Here is a 17,225-nt window from a genome sequence, read left to right on the forward strand (position 1 = left end):
CATCAGTAACCCATCTCTTGCTTGCCAGAGATGGAGCCCCCCAAACAGAAAACCTCAATCCTAATACGGAGGAAACTCACCGGGCTGTCCCTGGAGGAAGAGAGTGAGAAGCCCCTGATTGAACGGGGGAGCAGGTAAGAGCTGAGAGCAGGGGTGAATACCACACATGGCTGTGTTTGCTGGGGGTGGTGTGGTGGAATGGTGAGGGGCACGAGCTCTGAAGTCGGACAGACCTGATGACTTTGGAAAGGCTTTGTGTCCTAAGCCTCAATTTCCTTATCTGTGAAATGGGCATAGCAGCCTCCCTTACATGATATTATCAAGAGAAAGCTCAATGAGATTGTGCTTGAAGTGCCCGTGGCACCTACTAAGAGCTCAGCAGCTGTTAGTTTGTGTGATAAGGACCCATGAGGGGACCCCGAAATAAAGAGAGGCCTGTCCTAGTGTGGGGTACCTTCTCAGATTGCAGTCAGTACTGGGATTCACTACAGCTGTCTGTCATGTATGACAAGAGCTATAGAAGTGCTTATCCCCTGTACCCCAGGAATGTGACTCAAAGAAGTAAGGCAGTGATTTACCCAGCTAAATTGTCAGCAGTGGTTTTTTATCATGGTAGGAAAAGCAAGCCAGGAACTGGTGACTGGCACCTGGCTGGGCGAGTGATAAGGAAACCGAGATCCAGAAAAGGGAAAGCCCTAGAGGCATGGGATTCCCCTTCCCCATGCAGAACCCAACTGTCTATACACATGGATATAAGCTGTATGAAAATGCCGAAAAGAACTTGAAGAAGCTTAATCTTAAATGCTCAAGAGTTTTTCTTTTAATTAAGGCATTTAAAGTATGATAATTTTTTTTTAAGAAATGTTAACCATTTCCACCAGAGATGGAGGGTGCACAGTAAATGACGAAGCTAAGCCTTCAGGACTTTTCATGCATGTTTATTTGTAGAAAGTGGCCAGGAATCAAACCTACTGAAGTCACCATCCAAAACAAGATTCTCCTCCGGAAAACACCATGTATCACAACCACCAAAACAACACTGGGCCACCTGGCATCCGTGGAAGCCCGAGATGCTGTCTACCTGGTGAGTGACGAGACGAGGTGGAGGGGGTGCACCCCGGGGAGTGCTGCCTTGGGAAGGAGGGGGGAGCTTGTCGTCACCAGGCACCCTGGCATCTGGTCAGATGGAGCAGGTGACACGCATCAGAGTACCCCAGGGCACAGCACTGGTGACAGCCAACATTCTCAGGCACCAGGACACAGGCCACAGCTCCTGTCCAGTTCCAGCAGTAGCTCAGGTCTCATGGCGTGAGCCCCAGAGCCACAGGAGCCCAGACTGGAGGGCAAAGGAAGGCTCTCCAGTGAACAGTCAAGACAGTGTGAGGGGACAGAGTAGTCAGAGGCTTGGAGGCCATGGGAGCAGTGAGTGATGATGGGTGGAATAATTACTGAGCAGCTGCTGCAGCTTCTGTTCTCAACACAGGGCTTCCACTGGATCCTTGTAGCAAGCCCACGAGGAAGGTAGAATGGTCCCAACGTTACTGCAGAAGATACCGAGTCATAAAGAAGTGTGTCCCCTCTATGCCACCAAGAATGACAGCCAGGATTGGACCCAGGCCTATTAGACCCGTGGGGCTGCCCAAAGAGGAAGCTGCACCCGAGGGTGCCTGCTGGACCTTGCAACTCCAAGGATGTCTGGACCTATGGTTCTGGTGCCCCAGAGAGGAACCTTGTACTGCCCAGAGATATGCTGACCCTGGTATTTGGAGACCCCTTAGTGCCTAGGCAGGCCCTTCCCCAGCCACCAAGCTAAGCCCCAGACAGTGGGCACAATTCCACTGCTGAGTTCAGTGAGGACTTAAGGCCTAGTGGGCTCAGCCTCTCGAGGAAGCCAGGACCCCTGAGCTTCAAGGAGACTATAGTGTGGTGGTTAGGAAGGAGGGCAGAGTCCAGAATCAGGTGGACCAGGAGCCTAGTCACTGCTCAGTCTCTTCTCAATTAAATAACCTCAGGCAAGGCTGTGAGCCTCAGTTTTCCAATCCATAAAATGTGGAAAACAGCAAGGCCTGCCTGAGCTTTATTGGACATAGTACATGAGAAATGACTTGTGGAACTCTTGGCAGTGCCTGGAATGGGTTCCAAGCCACCCGCCAGCAGGTTGCAGCATCCCTCTAGAGCACTGAGTGTCCTCTAGGGGGCACAGTCCAGAAGTCCTTCCTCATGTGGCCTCTTCCTGCTGCTTGCTCCCAGAAATATTTGGCATCATTTGAAGAGGAGCTGAAGAAGGTCCAGGAGCACACCGCACTGCAGGTGAAAGAGGCTCAGCGCTGGAAGGACAGCTGGAAACACTCCGTGAACATCATCCAGGGCCTGTACTTGTGACACTCTCAACCCTCCCTAAATAAACGGCTTATTTTGTGTAGAATTCCTTCATCCCTCTACCCACCCTTCCATCCATCTGTCTCTGCCCAGTGCTGTAGCCTCACAGATGAGGATATGGCATGGTTCCTGCCCACATGGAGATTACTTCCAATGAGGAAGACAGGTGAAAGGGGGTATTCCACCTGGTCAGCTAGGATGGTAGATAACAGGGATGGCTAACTTAAATAGAGACCCATAGTTGAGGGGAAATAACTTCCACAAGGCATGATGGGCACTTCATCTTGGAAAATGAAACAATTGAAACTTAAAACTTACAGGAAAGAGTATATTGCACATTTAACAAAATGCGAGTTTTAATTGCAACTGTGCACTGATTCCTAGACACAACAAAGACTTCATCTGCTGTTGACTGGGTATCTGGTTATTTGTATGACCAATGATAACCTTTTGGCAGAAGTCTTCTAGGCCTCCTTAACTTGACTAACAGTCTCTTTAGTCCTGTGACACTCAGATCACTGTCTTTGGAAGTTTGCTTCCCACCATCTTCCTTGTCGCCTTTCTCTTCCTTGATTGCCCCGCAGCCTCACTATGACCAGTGGCAGTTGTCAGCAGCTGTCTGCGCCTTGTGGGCAGGCGGCTCATGGTCCTTCCTCTACTTCCTGAGCTCCTGCTGTGCCAGTATGGTTTGTATGTTGTTGGTGCTTCAGTTTGAGGTTCCACGCGCTTTGTCTCGACTTGATGAGATAAGCATCGCCTGCATTTACAGTTGTGGAGACTCAAGTCCAGAAGGTCAAAGCCAAGGACTTTGAGGCACATTGTTTTGGGGATGATTCCAAGAAGCATGAGTGAGGACATGGGAAAAAGGAGCCTGAAAGCAGAAAAGTCACTGGAAGGGGCTTTCAGGAGTGGCCCCTGCTGTGGGTGACTAGGCTCTGTCTCCCTGGAAAACAACCTCCCACCTGACCTGACTCTGTCCATGTGGGTGGAGAGTTGCCCGGGCATTAGCACTGCCCTCATGCCAGCTTGCAGGACAGGAATCTCCTGTGGTACCAGAAAGAGTCCTCAGGCAGGGGAGTCTTGGGTTATATTGGCTGGAGCAAGCTCCCCAGCTGCAGATAGACTCAGGTAAGCCAAGGGGATGTGAGTGCAGCATCACCGCCTCCGGTTTTCCAAACCTGAAGCCAGGCCCCTATGCACCACTCTGCCATGGCACCCTCTCTCCTCAAAGTAGCAAATGATGTCTGCACAGCCCCTTCCAGCTTGTGGCATGCTCTGCAGGTACATGTTCTAATTCAGTCCTACCATGGACAGGGTGGCAGTCACCATGTAACCCCTATTTTGTAAATAAAGAAGCTGAAACTTGGAGAAAAGAATATATCTCCAGTGTTCCAGCCTGGCTCTGGCTGTCCCTGAAACTCAGCCAGGAGTGAATACACCTGGGTGCTTTGTAAGTAAGAAAGGACCCAGAAAAATGAGGGGTGCTCCCTCTCCCGTCTGCCAGCCTTGGAGTCTCTGCACCACCACCCCCTCCTGCCAGCCACAGGGCAGCGTGCATGGAGAACAGGGTGTAGGTGTGGGTACAGGACAGCCTGTGGTCAGTCACTCTCCACTTTCATGTTGGTGAGGTCCCAGTTGGCAGAGAAGGCTCGAGGAAGTACGCCTGCTGTGGCAGGAGTACTGGGAGGGGGACACGAGGACTAGGGCGGGTATTGGGGGCCCACCACAGCCCAGACAGAGCCTGCAAACAGTGGCGGAGCCAGGGAGCAGAAGGGGTGCAGAACTGGGAGGCCTGGGCCGACCCCTCAGCGCTGTGTGCCCCTCTGAGTCCAGTTTGCTCACCTCTCCAATGGGGACACAGGCTCCACTCTTCCAGCCCACTGCACCCAGTGAGACCCAGCTTGCCTAGCTGGGCCAGCCTTTGGGACCTGAGGCCACAAAGCTGAGGGGTCAAGGCAAAAGCCATGCCCATTCCACTTCTTATTCCCTACCTAGTGTGCCGCCTTTCATTGTTTTCCTTATGATTCCGAAAGGAAAAGACATTCGTTATAGGAAATAAAAGACCAAAGGAGAAAAAAGAAGACTATAAAAACCCTGGCATCCAGAGATAGCTGTTTCCTACACCATTTTTCATGTGTGTGTGTGTGTGTGATATTTGCCAAATGGAATCATAAAGTGAGTTCTGTTGTATAAATTGGTTTTCAGATTTCAGCTGGGTACACGGTCGCCGTATCTTTGAGTAGCCACTTACACCCTGGTTTTCATACTCTCTGCCTCTACCCACCATGTGGAGTGGGCCTCACGTGTGTCAGTGTCCTCACACCCCCATAGCTGAGACCGAGTCAGGAAGCAACACCCATCCTTACAGGGGAGACTGCTCTCCAATAGTTTTGTTTTTTCTGGACCCTAACATAATCCACTAACTCAGTTCATGGCCCACTAAGGGGTCTTGTCTGCAGTGTCCCACTGCCAGAGGAACCAGGTCCCCTCCCGGACAAGGTGGGGTGTCCATTGTGAGGCTCTTAGATACAAGGCATCCATCCACCCACATGGACTCTGTGCACATCTCTAGCCCTTGCCTCTGGCTTCTGGAAGCTGACTCCCTGAGTCAAAGGGGAGGGCATCTGGGGACCCGGCACAAATCACCCTCCAGGAGAAGACTTGGGGTCCCTCCCACCACTGATGACTCAGTGCCTGCTTCCCTCGTCCACACCAAGCATTGTAGTTACAGCAGCTTTGGGGAAAATCTTTTTCTTTTTTCTTTTTTGGCTGACTCAGCAGATGACGAATGACATCTAATTCATAGTCTTATTTTTACTTTTCTAATGATGAGTGAAGGTACACTTTTCATCACCGAGTCATTTCCAAAATGTGGCCACTTTTCCCAGTCCTGGGGTGAGCCTCCTGAACACGACCACCTGGGCATCTCCAGGGGGCACAGTTCATGTTCCATGTCCAGCTAAGAAGCTCCACTCCTTGTGCTGTTGCAGAAACCAGTAATCGAGAAACCAAGCACCACACTCGGAGAGTTGGAGAACTCAGGTTTATTACATCGGTGGGCCCAGAGGAGTTAACACTCCAAGCTCTGAGCCCCAAACAAAGGGGTTACAGAGTTTTTATACACGGACAGGCATGATTAAGTGGGTTTGCGGGTTTGCAGGGGCTGGGCGATTGCAAAGAGCAGGACAAGGGTGAGTGAGATAAGCTCCAGTTTCTAGCATTGTAAGTCCCCGCTTTCTGAGACTACGTGACCTACGTGATCCGGACTTTGCAAGGAGCAAGCTGAGTTACAGAGGCAGAAGTTATGTAAAATTTTAACTTTTCCTCTTCAGTGCAACTGCTAAGTGGTTAGTGACTGGCTTTTGACCCACAAGATACAGCAAGAATGATGAGAGGTCACTTCCAAAATGTAATGACAAAAAATCTGTCCCTTCCCTCTTACCTGCTCTCTCCTGGGTTCCCTCTCCGACCCTCCTTCCTGCTCACTGCCTCCCTTCCCACTTCTCTCTCTCTCTCTCTGTTCTATCTTTGGATCTGGGGAAGTAGGCACCCATGTTACGAGCTGCCCTGAGTAGCTGTCACAAGGAGAGAACCAAGGGAGCACTCAGGTCAACAGACAGGAACTCAGACTCTCAGTCCAAACACAGTCCTGCAGCCTGTGGATGAACTTGGGAGCAAATCCTCCCCAAGTTGAGCTGAACTGAAGCCACAGCACCTGCCTGTGAGACACCCAGAAGCAGAGCAACCTAGCTAAGCCATGAACAGATACCCAGACCACACTGGGTTAGATATTAAATATTTGTAGTTGTAAGGTGTTAAATTTTGGAGCAATGAGGAACCGACAGCTAACACAGTCTACAGGCTCCAGGATCCAGTCCCACCCTCCTCCCCGTGACCTCCTCCTCCTCCCTGGGCTCACTCCAGCTGTCCCAACTACCTTCCTACCCCTCTGGCCGTACTCACCTCTGCCTGCCATTCTCTGCCCTAGTGGTGCCTTTTCCCTATTGTCATCTGTGAAGTGAGTCGCTCAGTCATGTCTGACTCCTTGCGACCCCATGGACTATACAATCCATGGAATTCTCCAGGCCAGAATACTGGAGTGGGTAGCCTACCCCTTCTCCAGCAGATCTTCCCGACCCAGGAATTGAACTGGGGTCTCCTGCATTGCAGGCAGATTCTTTACCAACTGAGCTATCAGGGAAGCTCCATCTGGTCCCTACCAATTTCACCCCAGGGAGGTCTCTCAGACTCTCCTACCAAGTGACTCCTTCCTCACAGCTTCAATCCAGGCACTTGAAAGGCACTCTCCTTTCACATGTCCTTGGTTTCATGCTTTTGTCCATATCCCTCCAGACTGAGCTCCTGGCAGGCAGAGACCACTCAGTCATCTTCAGCATCATACCCGACCTACAGGGCACCTGGAGCAAGGTGAGTGACTGCTCGGTGATGAAGTGGGGGGAAACCCTTTCTTGATTTTGACCAGCTGGGTCTGGAGGCGAATGCTAGTCACAGGAGATCAAGTTAGCTCTGAGGCTGAGGGACAGCTAGAAGGACCTATGCATAACTCTTTCTGCCCCAGTTGCTCCCCGAAAAAGCTCATTGGGCACCTCAGACATAGGAGGCTGCCTGACCCCTGGTGTCCAGAACCAGAACTGCAGCCCTAGGAAAGAACATAAAACCAAACAAGCATACTTAACTTGTGTGAACTTTCAAGGCAATGGCTCTTGAGTCCCAGATGAGCAAAGAAGCAGGACCTTCAGGCCCCAAGGGAAGCACCAGGGACCTTGGGAGCCTCACTAGCCACCCTCTCTGTCTATCCCATGTGTCCTCTTCACGCATGAGACATCCTCGATTGGGCCAGGATGAGGCCCGCCCTCTTTCCAAGTGAGAGCCCCGAGGGTCCAAGAAAGACTAGTCCTGTCCCTGGACACTGGACTTGGTTTGTGGTGCCTGTGCCTTTATGACAAGGGGATATATGCCAGAGGAGAGACCTGTCTTGTCCAAGGTCACACAGCGATCCAATGGCAAAGCTCATACTTCAGCCAGGATTAGATTTGGCTACATACAGCAGCAAACCCAAAACAATGGCATAAACAAGGGACAGAGATTTATATCTTTCTCATCTAAGAGAACCCTAGAGGCAGGCAGTCCGTATTCATCCTGGGCTGCTCTTCATGGAAGGTGATGGGTGATCTGTCCTGCTCCAGTACCTCAGTATGTGATTGTAAAAAATTTTTTCTGGTTAATCATAGACTTGCCTAAGAGTTGTGTGTGTGTGTTGTGGTTTAGTTGCTCAGTCATGTTTGACTCTTTTTCGACCCCACGGACTGTAGCCCCCAAGGTTTCTCTGTTCATGGAATTCTCCAGGCAAGAATACCTGAGTGGGTAGCCATTCCCTTCTCCAGGGGATCTTTACCACCCAGGGATCAAACCCAGGTCTCCTGCATTCCAGGCAGATTCTTTACCATCTCAGTCACCAAGGGAGGTGGCTTCCTAAGATTTTTGGTTGTATATTAAAACGTTGGGAGTTCCCTGGTGGCCTAGTGGTTAGGATTCCAGGATTTCACTGCTGTAGACCCGGTTCAATCCCTGATTGGGGAACCAAGATTCTACTTTCTATCATCAAAATGGTCTAAAGTGGCTGCTGGGGCTCCAGCCTGAACCCGCCACCATTGCTGCATTTCAGATACAGGAGGGCGAAGGCATGAAGGCAAAGGGGACTGGCTCACCCCTGGCAGCTCCATCTGACCACCTGACCTCCCCAGAGTCCCACACTTCTGCTCACATGTCATTGGCCTAAACTTTGGTCACTCTTAGCTGCAAGAGAGAATGGGAACTCTAGTCTTTTAATTTGGTGAATTGCTGCCTATAATCAAACTGTCTCTGTTTTTAAGCAAGGGGAGAATGAAAACTATGGAAACAACCAGCGCTCTCTCCCTACACAGAACTCCAAGATGAAGAGTAGGAGATGGGTTACTTTCGGAGGCACTGAGCATTTGTTCACCTACCACAGCCTGTCTTGTCTTGGTGGTTTTCATTCACAGACAGAACAAAAAGTCTTGGTTCCTAACCAGGATATATGAGTGGGACTCTTGCTTTTAGTTCCCAGAAAGGTTATCAAAATCACACTATTGGCTCGTCTGCTTCACTTATTTAGCTCTTCTTTGGTTTCTTTCATCAGAGTTGTTCAGTTTAGTCGCTCAGTCATGTCCAACTCTTTGCAACCCCATGGACTGCAGCATGCCAGGCCTCCCTGTCCATCACCAACTCCCAGAGTTTACTCAAACTCATGTCCATTGAGCTGGTGATGCCATCCAACCATCTCATCCTCTGTTGTCCCCTTCTCCTCCTGCCTTCAATCTTTCCCAGCATCAGAGTCTTTTCCAAGGAGTCAGTTCTTTGCTTCAGGCGGCCAAAGTATTGGAGTTTCAGCTTCAGCATCAGTCCTTCCAATGAATATTCAGGACTGATTTCCTTTAGGATGGACTGGTTGCAGTCCCTAGCAGGCCAAGGGACTCTCAAGAGTCTTCTCCGACACCACAGTTCAAAAGCATCAATTCTTCAGTGCTCAGCTTTCTTTATAGTCCAACTCTCACATCCATACATGACTACTGGAAAAACCTTAGCTTTGACTAGATGGACCTTTGTTGGCAAAGTAATGTCTCTGCTTTTGAATATGCTATCTAGGTTGGTCATAACTTTTCTTCCAAGGAGTAAGCGTCTTTTAATTTCATGGCTGCAGTCACCATCTGCAGTGATTTTGGAGCCCCCCAAAATAAAGTCTGACACTGTTTCCCCATCTATTTCCCATGAAGTGATGGGACTGGATGCCATGATCTTAGTTTCTGAATGTTGAGCTTTAAGCCAACTTTTTCACTCTCCTCTTTTACTTTCATCAAGAGGCTTTTCAGTTCCTCTTCACTTTCTGCCATAAGGGTGGTGTCATCTGCATATCTGAGGTTATTGATATTTCTCCCAGCAATCTTGATTCCAGCTTGTGCTTCATCCAGCCCAGCGTTTCTCATGATGTACTCTGCATATAAGTTAAATAAGCAGGGTGACAATATACAGCCTTGACATACTCCTTTTCCTATTTGGAACCAGTCTGTTGTTCCATGTCCAGTTCTAACTGTTGCTTCCTGACATGCATACAGATTCTCAAGAGGCAGGTCAGGTGGGTCAGATGGGTATTCCCATCTCTTTAAGAATTTTCCACAGTTTGTTGTGATTCACGGAGTCAAAGGCTTTGGCATAGTCAATAAAGCAGAAATAGATGTCTTTCTGGAACTCTCTTGTTTTTCAATGAGCCAACAGATGTTGGCAATTTGATCTCTGGTTCCTCTGCCTTTTCTAAATCCAGCTTGAACATCTGGAAGTTCACGAGTTGTGGTTCTCCTCAAAACTATCTTATATGTATTTCTTAACTCTCTTTTTTCTTTGTAAGTCTTAGATGGCCACAGCAAGGTACTCTGCCTGGCTAATAGCATATACTGTGTGGTTAGTGCTATTTCTTGACCCACTCAATTCAACACACACTTCTTGGGCACCTGCAGCGTCCTAGCTATGAGTAGGTAGAGTAAAGTTGAGGCAGAAGTGTCTCTAGCCACCACCCTTGAGAAACCTTCATCATGGAAGAAAAAAATACCACTTGCATAAGTTGTCATCATTACCTGTCCTGAGCCAACAGTTACTATGTCAAAGGCAGTAGTAACCTAGAGGAGGAAGTGATTATCCACACCCAGGGCAGAGCATGAAAGTTTGCCAGAGGAGTTGATATTTGAACTGGGCATGGCACAGTGAGTAGGAGGTCAACAGGAATAAAGATAGTCCTGCCAGGCAGAAGAAAAAACATAAGCAAATGTTCTCAGACATGGGACTACGTGGACTTTGGATGAGGAGGTTAGAGGAGGGACTGCAGGAAGAGGTATGCAGGGCTGGGTTGTGAAAGTCCCTGAGTGACTACATCGACCTCTATCTGCAGACTGCCTCAGAGGTGAGCCAGTGTGGCATGGTGATCATGTTGGCAATCAAGTTGGTATTGCCAGTAGAGCCTGGAGATACTGTAAGTGCTAGGCATTCTAAATTTATAACAATCTAGTTTGAATTGAGACTCACATAGCTTCAATAGTATACAAAACTCTGCTCCTTATATAGCTCCTTCTCTCCCCCCTCTCCTTTATGCTGTTGTCACAAATTTTGCCTTTTATATTATGTGCCCAGTAACATAGATTTATAATTATTTCTTGTGTTTGTATTTTAAATTATGTAAGAAAAAAGATTTACAAACCAAAAGTACAAAAATACTGCCTTTTATATTAACCTATGTAATTACCTTTACTGGCGATCTTTATTTTCCCATATGGCTTCAAGCGGGAGAAGGAAATGGCAACCCACTCCAGTATTCTTGCCTGGAGAATCCTGTGGACGGGGAGCCTGGTGGGCTGCTGTCCATGGGGTCACACAGAGTCAGACACGACTGAAGCGACTTAGCATGCATGCATGCGTGGCTTCAAGCTACCGTATTACATTTATCCTACTACTTAAATGGATATAGACAGCATGTCCTTATGTCCCTTATACAACCCTGAAAAGCAAAATAAGTTTACAAAGTAAATTTATTACTTAATTCAACAAGTACTTATTATTTATGATGTGTTCTGTGTCCCAGGGATTCAGTGTTGTATAAGAAATAGACAAGTTTCTTCCCTCTCCTGATTTGTATTGGGGGTGGGGGAGGAGGAATGGGAGAATCAGTAAACAGGTAACTTTAGATGATAATATGCCCGTGAAAAACAACATGGAAAATGGGCCAGAGATTTACTAGATGTGTGTAGATACGATGATCCTCACAGAGCTGAGGTTGAGCCAGAAAATTGAACTACAGGGGTAATAGTTTGTTTAAACAAACAAACAAAAATCCCGACAAAGCAAGTAAACTGTCTGCATTTTCACTTATTGTTGGCCTAACTTGATTTTGATCTTAGCGAGCCATCGTTTGAGTTACTGTCATTACAACTTGCCTTATTTTCCACCTTGAACAATAAAAAGACCAATTAACCTTCTCAGATACATTGTAAGATCAGGACTGAGAGAGGATGATGACTTGAACTCATCCAGAGCCACGCTTTTCTCAGCTTTAGCATTATGGTTCCAAATAACTCCAAGGAAAGATCTTGACCAAGTAGTTGCTAATTCTGCTATTTAAAACATCCAGCCACTGTCTGACTAAGTTACAAATATCTTTTTAATGGGTCTTGTTTATTTGCAAGGAAATGACCAACTGGAATTTAAAATTTTGTCTGGGTGCTATGTTCAAGAAAGACATCATTTGATTGATTAAAGCTTGCTTAGAAGAGGAAAGTGTGACACATAGCCAAGATAAGACATAGGAAAGTTGTGACAGCATTCTCCAAATATCAGACAAGCCCTGTTCCTTAGGGAGGATTCTACTCTTTAGCCAGTAGGTGGAATTAGGGCCCATGGGTAGACACACTAGAGAGGGGTCTGTGAGATCAACATAGCATTTTAACCTTCAGAACTGCCTGCCCAATTAGGACAGGGCTTACACACAAGGGGAGGTTCCCCACGGACACAGAGGTGGTCCATACAGAGGTGTGACATATTGGAACTAGCCAAGAAGGGCTCGCAGTTGATTGACATGTTGATGTCAACAGGAGTCTGGAGAAAAAGTAGGTCTCAGTTCTCCAGCCTGTTCTCCATTGTACCACCCAAGACCCACCAGGCCTGGAGGTGAACAGAGAGCCTATCTAACTTCCCTAGGAAGGAAAGGGTGCAGAGAAGAAAATCAAAAGAGTGGGTTGGAAACTTTCTGAACTCTATCTGAAAAGAGATATTCTGTGGATAAAGAGTAACAAAGTAAAACTCAAGGCTCTTTCTGAACAATTTTCAGCCCAGAAATTGGTTTCTGGATTTGGTGCAAGCTATTTGCTAACCTATATTATACAGATCTATGGCTCCTTTTAGAGGTTTTGATAGGGGAAAAAGCTTTTTACTCTGTCTTTATGCTTTTTATACAATTTCTTTCATTTGCTTCTTAAATCCCTTATTTAATTCACCAGGTATACAAATAGGTGGCATGGCATTGTAGGAGGATAGACTTGACATTTGTTGAGTAAATATTTATTACAAGCAGATACATGCCAAGTACTGGAACACTGTGGTCACTATGACTAGGTGTGTATATATATATATGCTTTGTAAATAGAGCTCCCATAATTACAGTGCTATTTACAAGTGGCTTATAGATCAACCTTCAAACGCATTTTCAGCAACATGTACTGCACAAAGGGTGGGAAATGCCATGTTAATGCTAATATATTATATTGCACTGCTCTCAGATTAAGTACAACTTTCCTAGAGGAAATCTCCTTTGGGGGTTTACTCTAGCCAGCAGTTTGCTAGCTCCTTTCTTAGCCGATAGCTGGTCCCCAGGACTATAAACTTCTAATTGCAAATATAAAACATCCTATTTTAAGGAAGTTGCTGCTGAGAGTGAGGACCCCAGTTTTAAACGAAAAAGACTTAAGTGTGAGGGGATGAGAAGACAGTTGGGCAGGAGACCACCTCCTGTACTTAGAGTGGGGAGATACGACTTAGTGCAGAGTGAACTCCAGGAAGAACTCCTCTAAGAGTGGTTTTAACTTCCTCAACTGATGGTGAGTGGTAGGGAATGTCAGGTGATTTTGTAGTGGGGACATGCATAATCTTAAGCAATACATGTGTCCATCCCTGTGTCTGTGGAGTAAATAAAAATGTCTTGTTCAGCTTCTCTTTGGGTGGGATTGGCTGCTGGGGAGTTTCTAAAAGCAGAACCCAACCCTACATGACTCTTTTAAAACAAATATTTTGTAATTGCCCTCTTCTACTCCCCTGAAATGAAATTCACAGATAAAATAACCTAGAAAATCAGTTGTGTAGTGAAACTGTAAAAAAGCTACTTGTGTTTATATGTAAAGCAGAGCTTTTCTCCTCTACAGGAGTGACTGGCAAGACATTCACATGTTGACTAGGACAAAGACAAGGCTAGAGAAAACTTTTCTGATGTGGGGGACTCTTTTGTACACAGCAGGACAATTAGCATCCAGCTGGCCCACTAAATGCCCCTGATCATTGTGACAACCAAAAATAACCCTGTGAAAATCCAAAGTGCCCCTGAAGGGAGAAGTTGCTCCCATGGAGAACCACTGATGAATGGGAATTGACCAAACAGCCCCAAGAGAAGCTCTTTTGCTATTTATTGGGTTAACTTGGCCACTTAAGGGAATCTGCGGCTAGAACAAGACCAAAGGGCTCCTGATTTAACAAAAGATCAAGCCCCAGATGATTTATCCAAAGTCAGATAGCACAGGGACAAAGGTCCTCACTGAATAGTATACTTTTAATCTGAAGCCACACTTTGTGAATACTGTCTGCTTCTTTGATTTCAGGGTCAGCTAACTTGTACTTGAGCACCTCCTATGTGGTTTCTTCTCCCTGCTTCCTCTCTTCTTCCTCCCTAGCACCTAATACAGTATAATCTTTGTACCAACTGGTTTATGGACTGTTACAGAGTCAGTAATGTCGTAGTTAACTGCCTTGCTTACAGTATTTGTTACCCTGCCTTCGTGCCCTACCCCACAACTGGGCCCTTAACCTTTTGCTAACTCATACAGAATTCTAACTGTTGCTTCTTGACCCTCATAGAGGTTTCATCCTTGGAATCATCTTTACATATGGGCCTTGTCCAAGGCCAAGCTGTGTAAACGACCCACAGCTTGAGAAGGGATAGAGGCAACCTCTTAGAGAGCCATGACTCTCCCCTGTTGGTCTATGAACTTTCTCTATACAGTATGGCTTACAGCTTTCATTATCCCCTGTTTTCCAGTATTCGGTATTCGGTGCCTGTGTGGCCTCTACAGCTTTAGCTATCAGTCTCTTCTAGGGATTAGCCTCTTTCAGCTGACTCACCTTGGAGGCCTTTGTGGGCAGATTAGGGAGTTTTGCTTGATCAGCACATCCTTAGCTTTACCAGAGCCGGGATTTTAGCAGAGTTCCTGGAATCTGTCCCTTTTATTTTTTGTTTTGTTTTGTTTCTCCTTACTCAGTTAAAATGAATGCAGTTGTCTAGAAATTTCTCTGCATTTGTTCATGAAGCAATACCTGATGGGAGAGGGAATGATCATAATGTTAATGATTAACCAAAAATAGATCTGTCTAAAGATTCCTTTTGTCATGGATCTATTTTTCCTGACCTTTTATGAAAGCAAAAAGTACCCAGGAGATTGGGTTTCATCCATATACATACCTTTGAACACGTTGTTGTCTAGTTTCAAGAAGGAGTTAAAATTGTTATTACTAAAGATTATTTGCAGTTAAATAACTCAGGGGGGAAAGATGAATAAAATCTAAAGTCTTTTCAAGTTGTTTGTAAGGGAGATGAAACATGGAATCACTTCCTACATCCTCCTCCACAGTGAGCAGGTTTGAGGGATAAATAAGGGGCTCCAAGAGCTCAGCCACAGGAGGCATCATTTTCAGATTGGGGCCTCAAGGAAGATTTCCTGGGAGAGTAATTACATAAGACACTGAATAATGTCACAGTCAAGTCCCTGGGGCTCATTTCGTGGTACATAAAGTGATAGATACATAGGCTTCAGCATTATGTGAACCAAGAACCTCCAGATGTCCATGCTGGGTTTATAAAAAGAAGAGGAACTAGAGATCAAATTGCCAACATTCACCAGGTTATAAAGAAAGGAAGGGAATTTCAGAAAAACACCTCTCTCTGTTTCATCAACTACGCTAAAGCTTTTGACTGTGGGGATCATGACAAACTGTGGAAAGCTCTTAGAGAGATGGGAATACCAGACCATCTTACCTGTCTCCTGAGAAACCTGTATGAGGGTCAAGAAGCAACAGTTAGAACCCTGTATGGAACAACTGATTGGTTCAAGATTAAGGAAGGAGTATGACAGGGCTGTCTGTTATCACCCTGTTTGTTTAACCTATACGCAGAGCACTTCATGAGAAAGGTCAGGCTGGATAAGTTATAAGCAAGATAAGTGGGAGAAACATCAACAACCTCAGATATGTGGATAGCACTTTATTGGCAGAAAACAAAGAGGAATTCAAGAGCCTCTTGATGAGGGTGAAGGAGGGGAGTCAAAGAGGTGGCTTAAGACTAAATATTAAAAAAAAAAAAACTAAGATCACAGCATCCAACCCCATTAGTTAGTTTCAGTTCAGTCGCACAGTCGTGTCGGACTCTTTGGGACCCAATGAACCACAGCACGCCAGGCCTCCCTGTCCATCACCAACTCCCGGAGTTTACTGCATGGCAAATAGAAGGGGAAAAGGTGGAAGCAGTGACATATTTCCTCTTCTTGGGCTCCAAAATCACTGTGGACAGTAACTGCAGCCATGAAATCAGAAGACAGTTGCTTCCTGGCAGGAAAGTGATGACAAACCTAGACACTGTGCTGAAAATCAGAGACATTACTCTCCTGAAAAAGGTCCATCTAGTCAAGGCTGTGGTCTTCCCAGTGGTCATGTACAGTTGTGAGAGCGGGACTGTAAAGAAGGCAGAACACCAAAGAATTGATATCTTCAAACTGTGGTGCTGGAAAAGACTCCTGAAAGTCCCTTGGACAGCAAGGACATCAAACCAGTCAATCTTAAGGGAGATCAACCCTGAATATTCACTGGAAGGACTGATGCTGAAGCTGAAGCTCCAGTATTTTAGTCACCTGATGCGAACAGATGACTCATTGGAAAAGTCTCTGATTCTGGGAAAGATTGAGGGCAGAGGGAGAAGAGGGCCCCAGAGGATGAGATGGCTGAATGGCATCATTGATGCAATGAACATGAACTTGGGCAAACTCCAGGAGATGATGAAGGAAGAGAGGCCTGGCATGCTGCAGTCCATGGGGTTGCAAAGAGTCCAACACAACTGGGCAACTCAACAACAAAGTAATAGAAAAGAGAGTTTTGGTTTTGGTCTTCTTTTTGGAGACAGTATAGAGGAGAACCAGGTAAGTTCAGACGAGAAGTGAGATGAGGGCAACCAGGGGTATCTGAAGTCACCACTCTCAATTTTGGGCTGTATTGCAAACACCAAAACATCCATCAGGTGAAATAAAAACAAGGTGAGCTATTGGTGTATTCTTGGAACATTGTCACTGTCACTGTCAATTCAGCAAGGGTGCTTGCTGAACTGAGAAAAGGAAGAGATTCAACTCAACCGACAGCTTTAGTTCTGTCTTTTTCTGTTTTTTACAGGTATTTTGGTGTTTGTGTTCAATGTGGTGGCTCTTTCCAAATGAATAGGCTCCCCAAATAGAGATAAAAATGCTTGAAGGGGTTTAGATGAAGGTTTCACACTTGAGATATTTCCACCTTTCTCAGCCCAGGATAAACTGGCAACAAATCCATCTTCCTTCCTCATCCTTGGGCCTCTCACCTGGGCATACCCTTTCCATGATAATCTCTCTTGAAAAATATCTGGATGAGCCTGTCAGGCTGCTGCCTACTGTCCAGCTGTTTTTTTTTTTTTTTTTTTAATATAAATTTATTTATTTTAATTGAAGGCTAATTACTTTACAATATTGTATTGGTTTTGCTATAGATCAAGATGAATCCACCACGGGTGTACACATGTTCCCCATCCTGAACCCCCCTCCCACCTCCCTCCCCATACCATCCCTCTGGGTCATCCCAGTTCACCAGCCCCGAGCATCCTGTATCATGCATCGAACCTGAACTGGCGATTCGTTTCACATATGATCTTATACATGGTTCAATGCCATTCTCCCAAATCATCCCACCCTCGCCCTCTTCCACAGAGTCCA

General features: G+C 46.3%; 1 protein-coding gene across 1 annotated transcript in view; it reads left to right on the forward strand.

The window, feature by feature from the left end:
* CCDC180 (coiled-coil domain containing 180) overlaps positions 1 to 2,433 on the forward strand; it is a 67,030-nt gene extending 64,597 nt beyond the window's left edge. Inside the window, exons 41-43 of the mRNA XM_027550214.1 lie at positions 29 to 134; positions 949 to 1,084; positions 2,251 to 2,433. Coding sequence (XP_027406015.1) covers positions 29 to 134; positions 949 to 1,084; positions 2,251 to 2,382 — 374 coding nt within the window. The 3' untranslated portion in view covers positions 2,383 to 2,433. The remainder of the gene's footprint in view (positions 1 to 28; positions 135 to 948; positions 1,085 to 2,250) is intronic.
* Positions 2,434 to 17,225: the final 14,792 nt, after the last annotated feature.

Source organism: Bos indicus x Bos taurus, chromosome 8, assembly GCF_003369695.1.
Source record: "Bos indicus x Bos taurus breed Angus x Brahman F1 hybrid chromosome 8, Bos_hybrid_MaternalHap_v2.0, whole genome shotgun sequence".
NCBI classification, from domain to species: domain Eukaryota; kingdom Metazoa; phylum Chordata; class Mammalia; order Artiodactyla; family Bovidae; genus Bos; species Bos indicus x Bos taurus.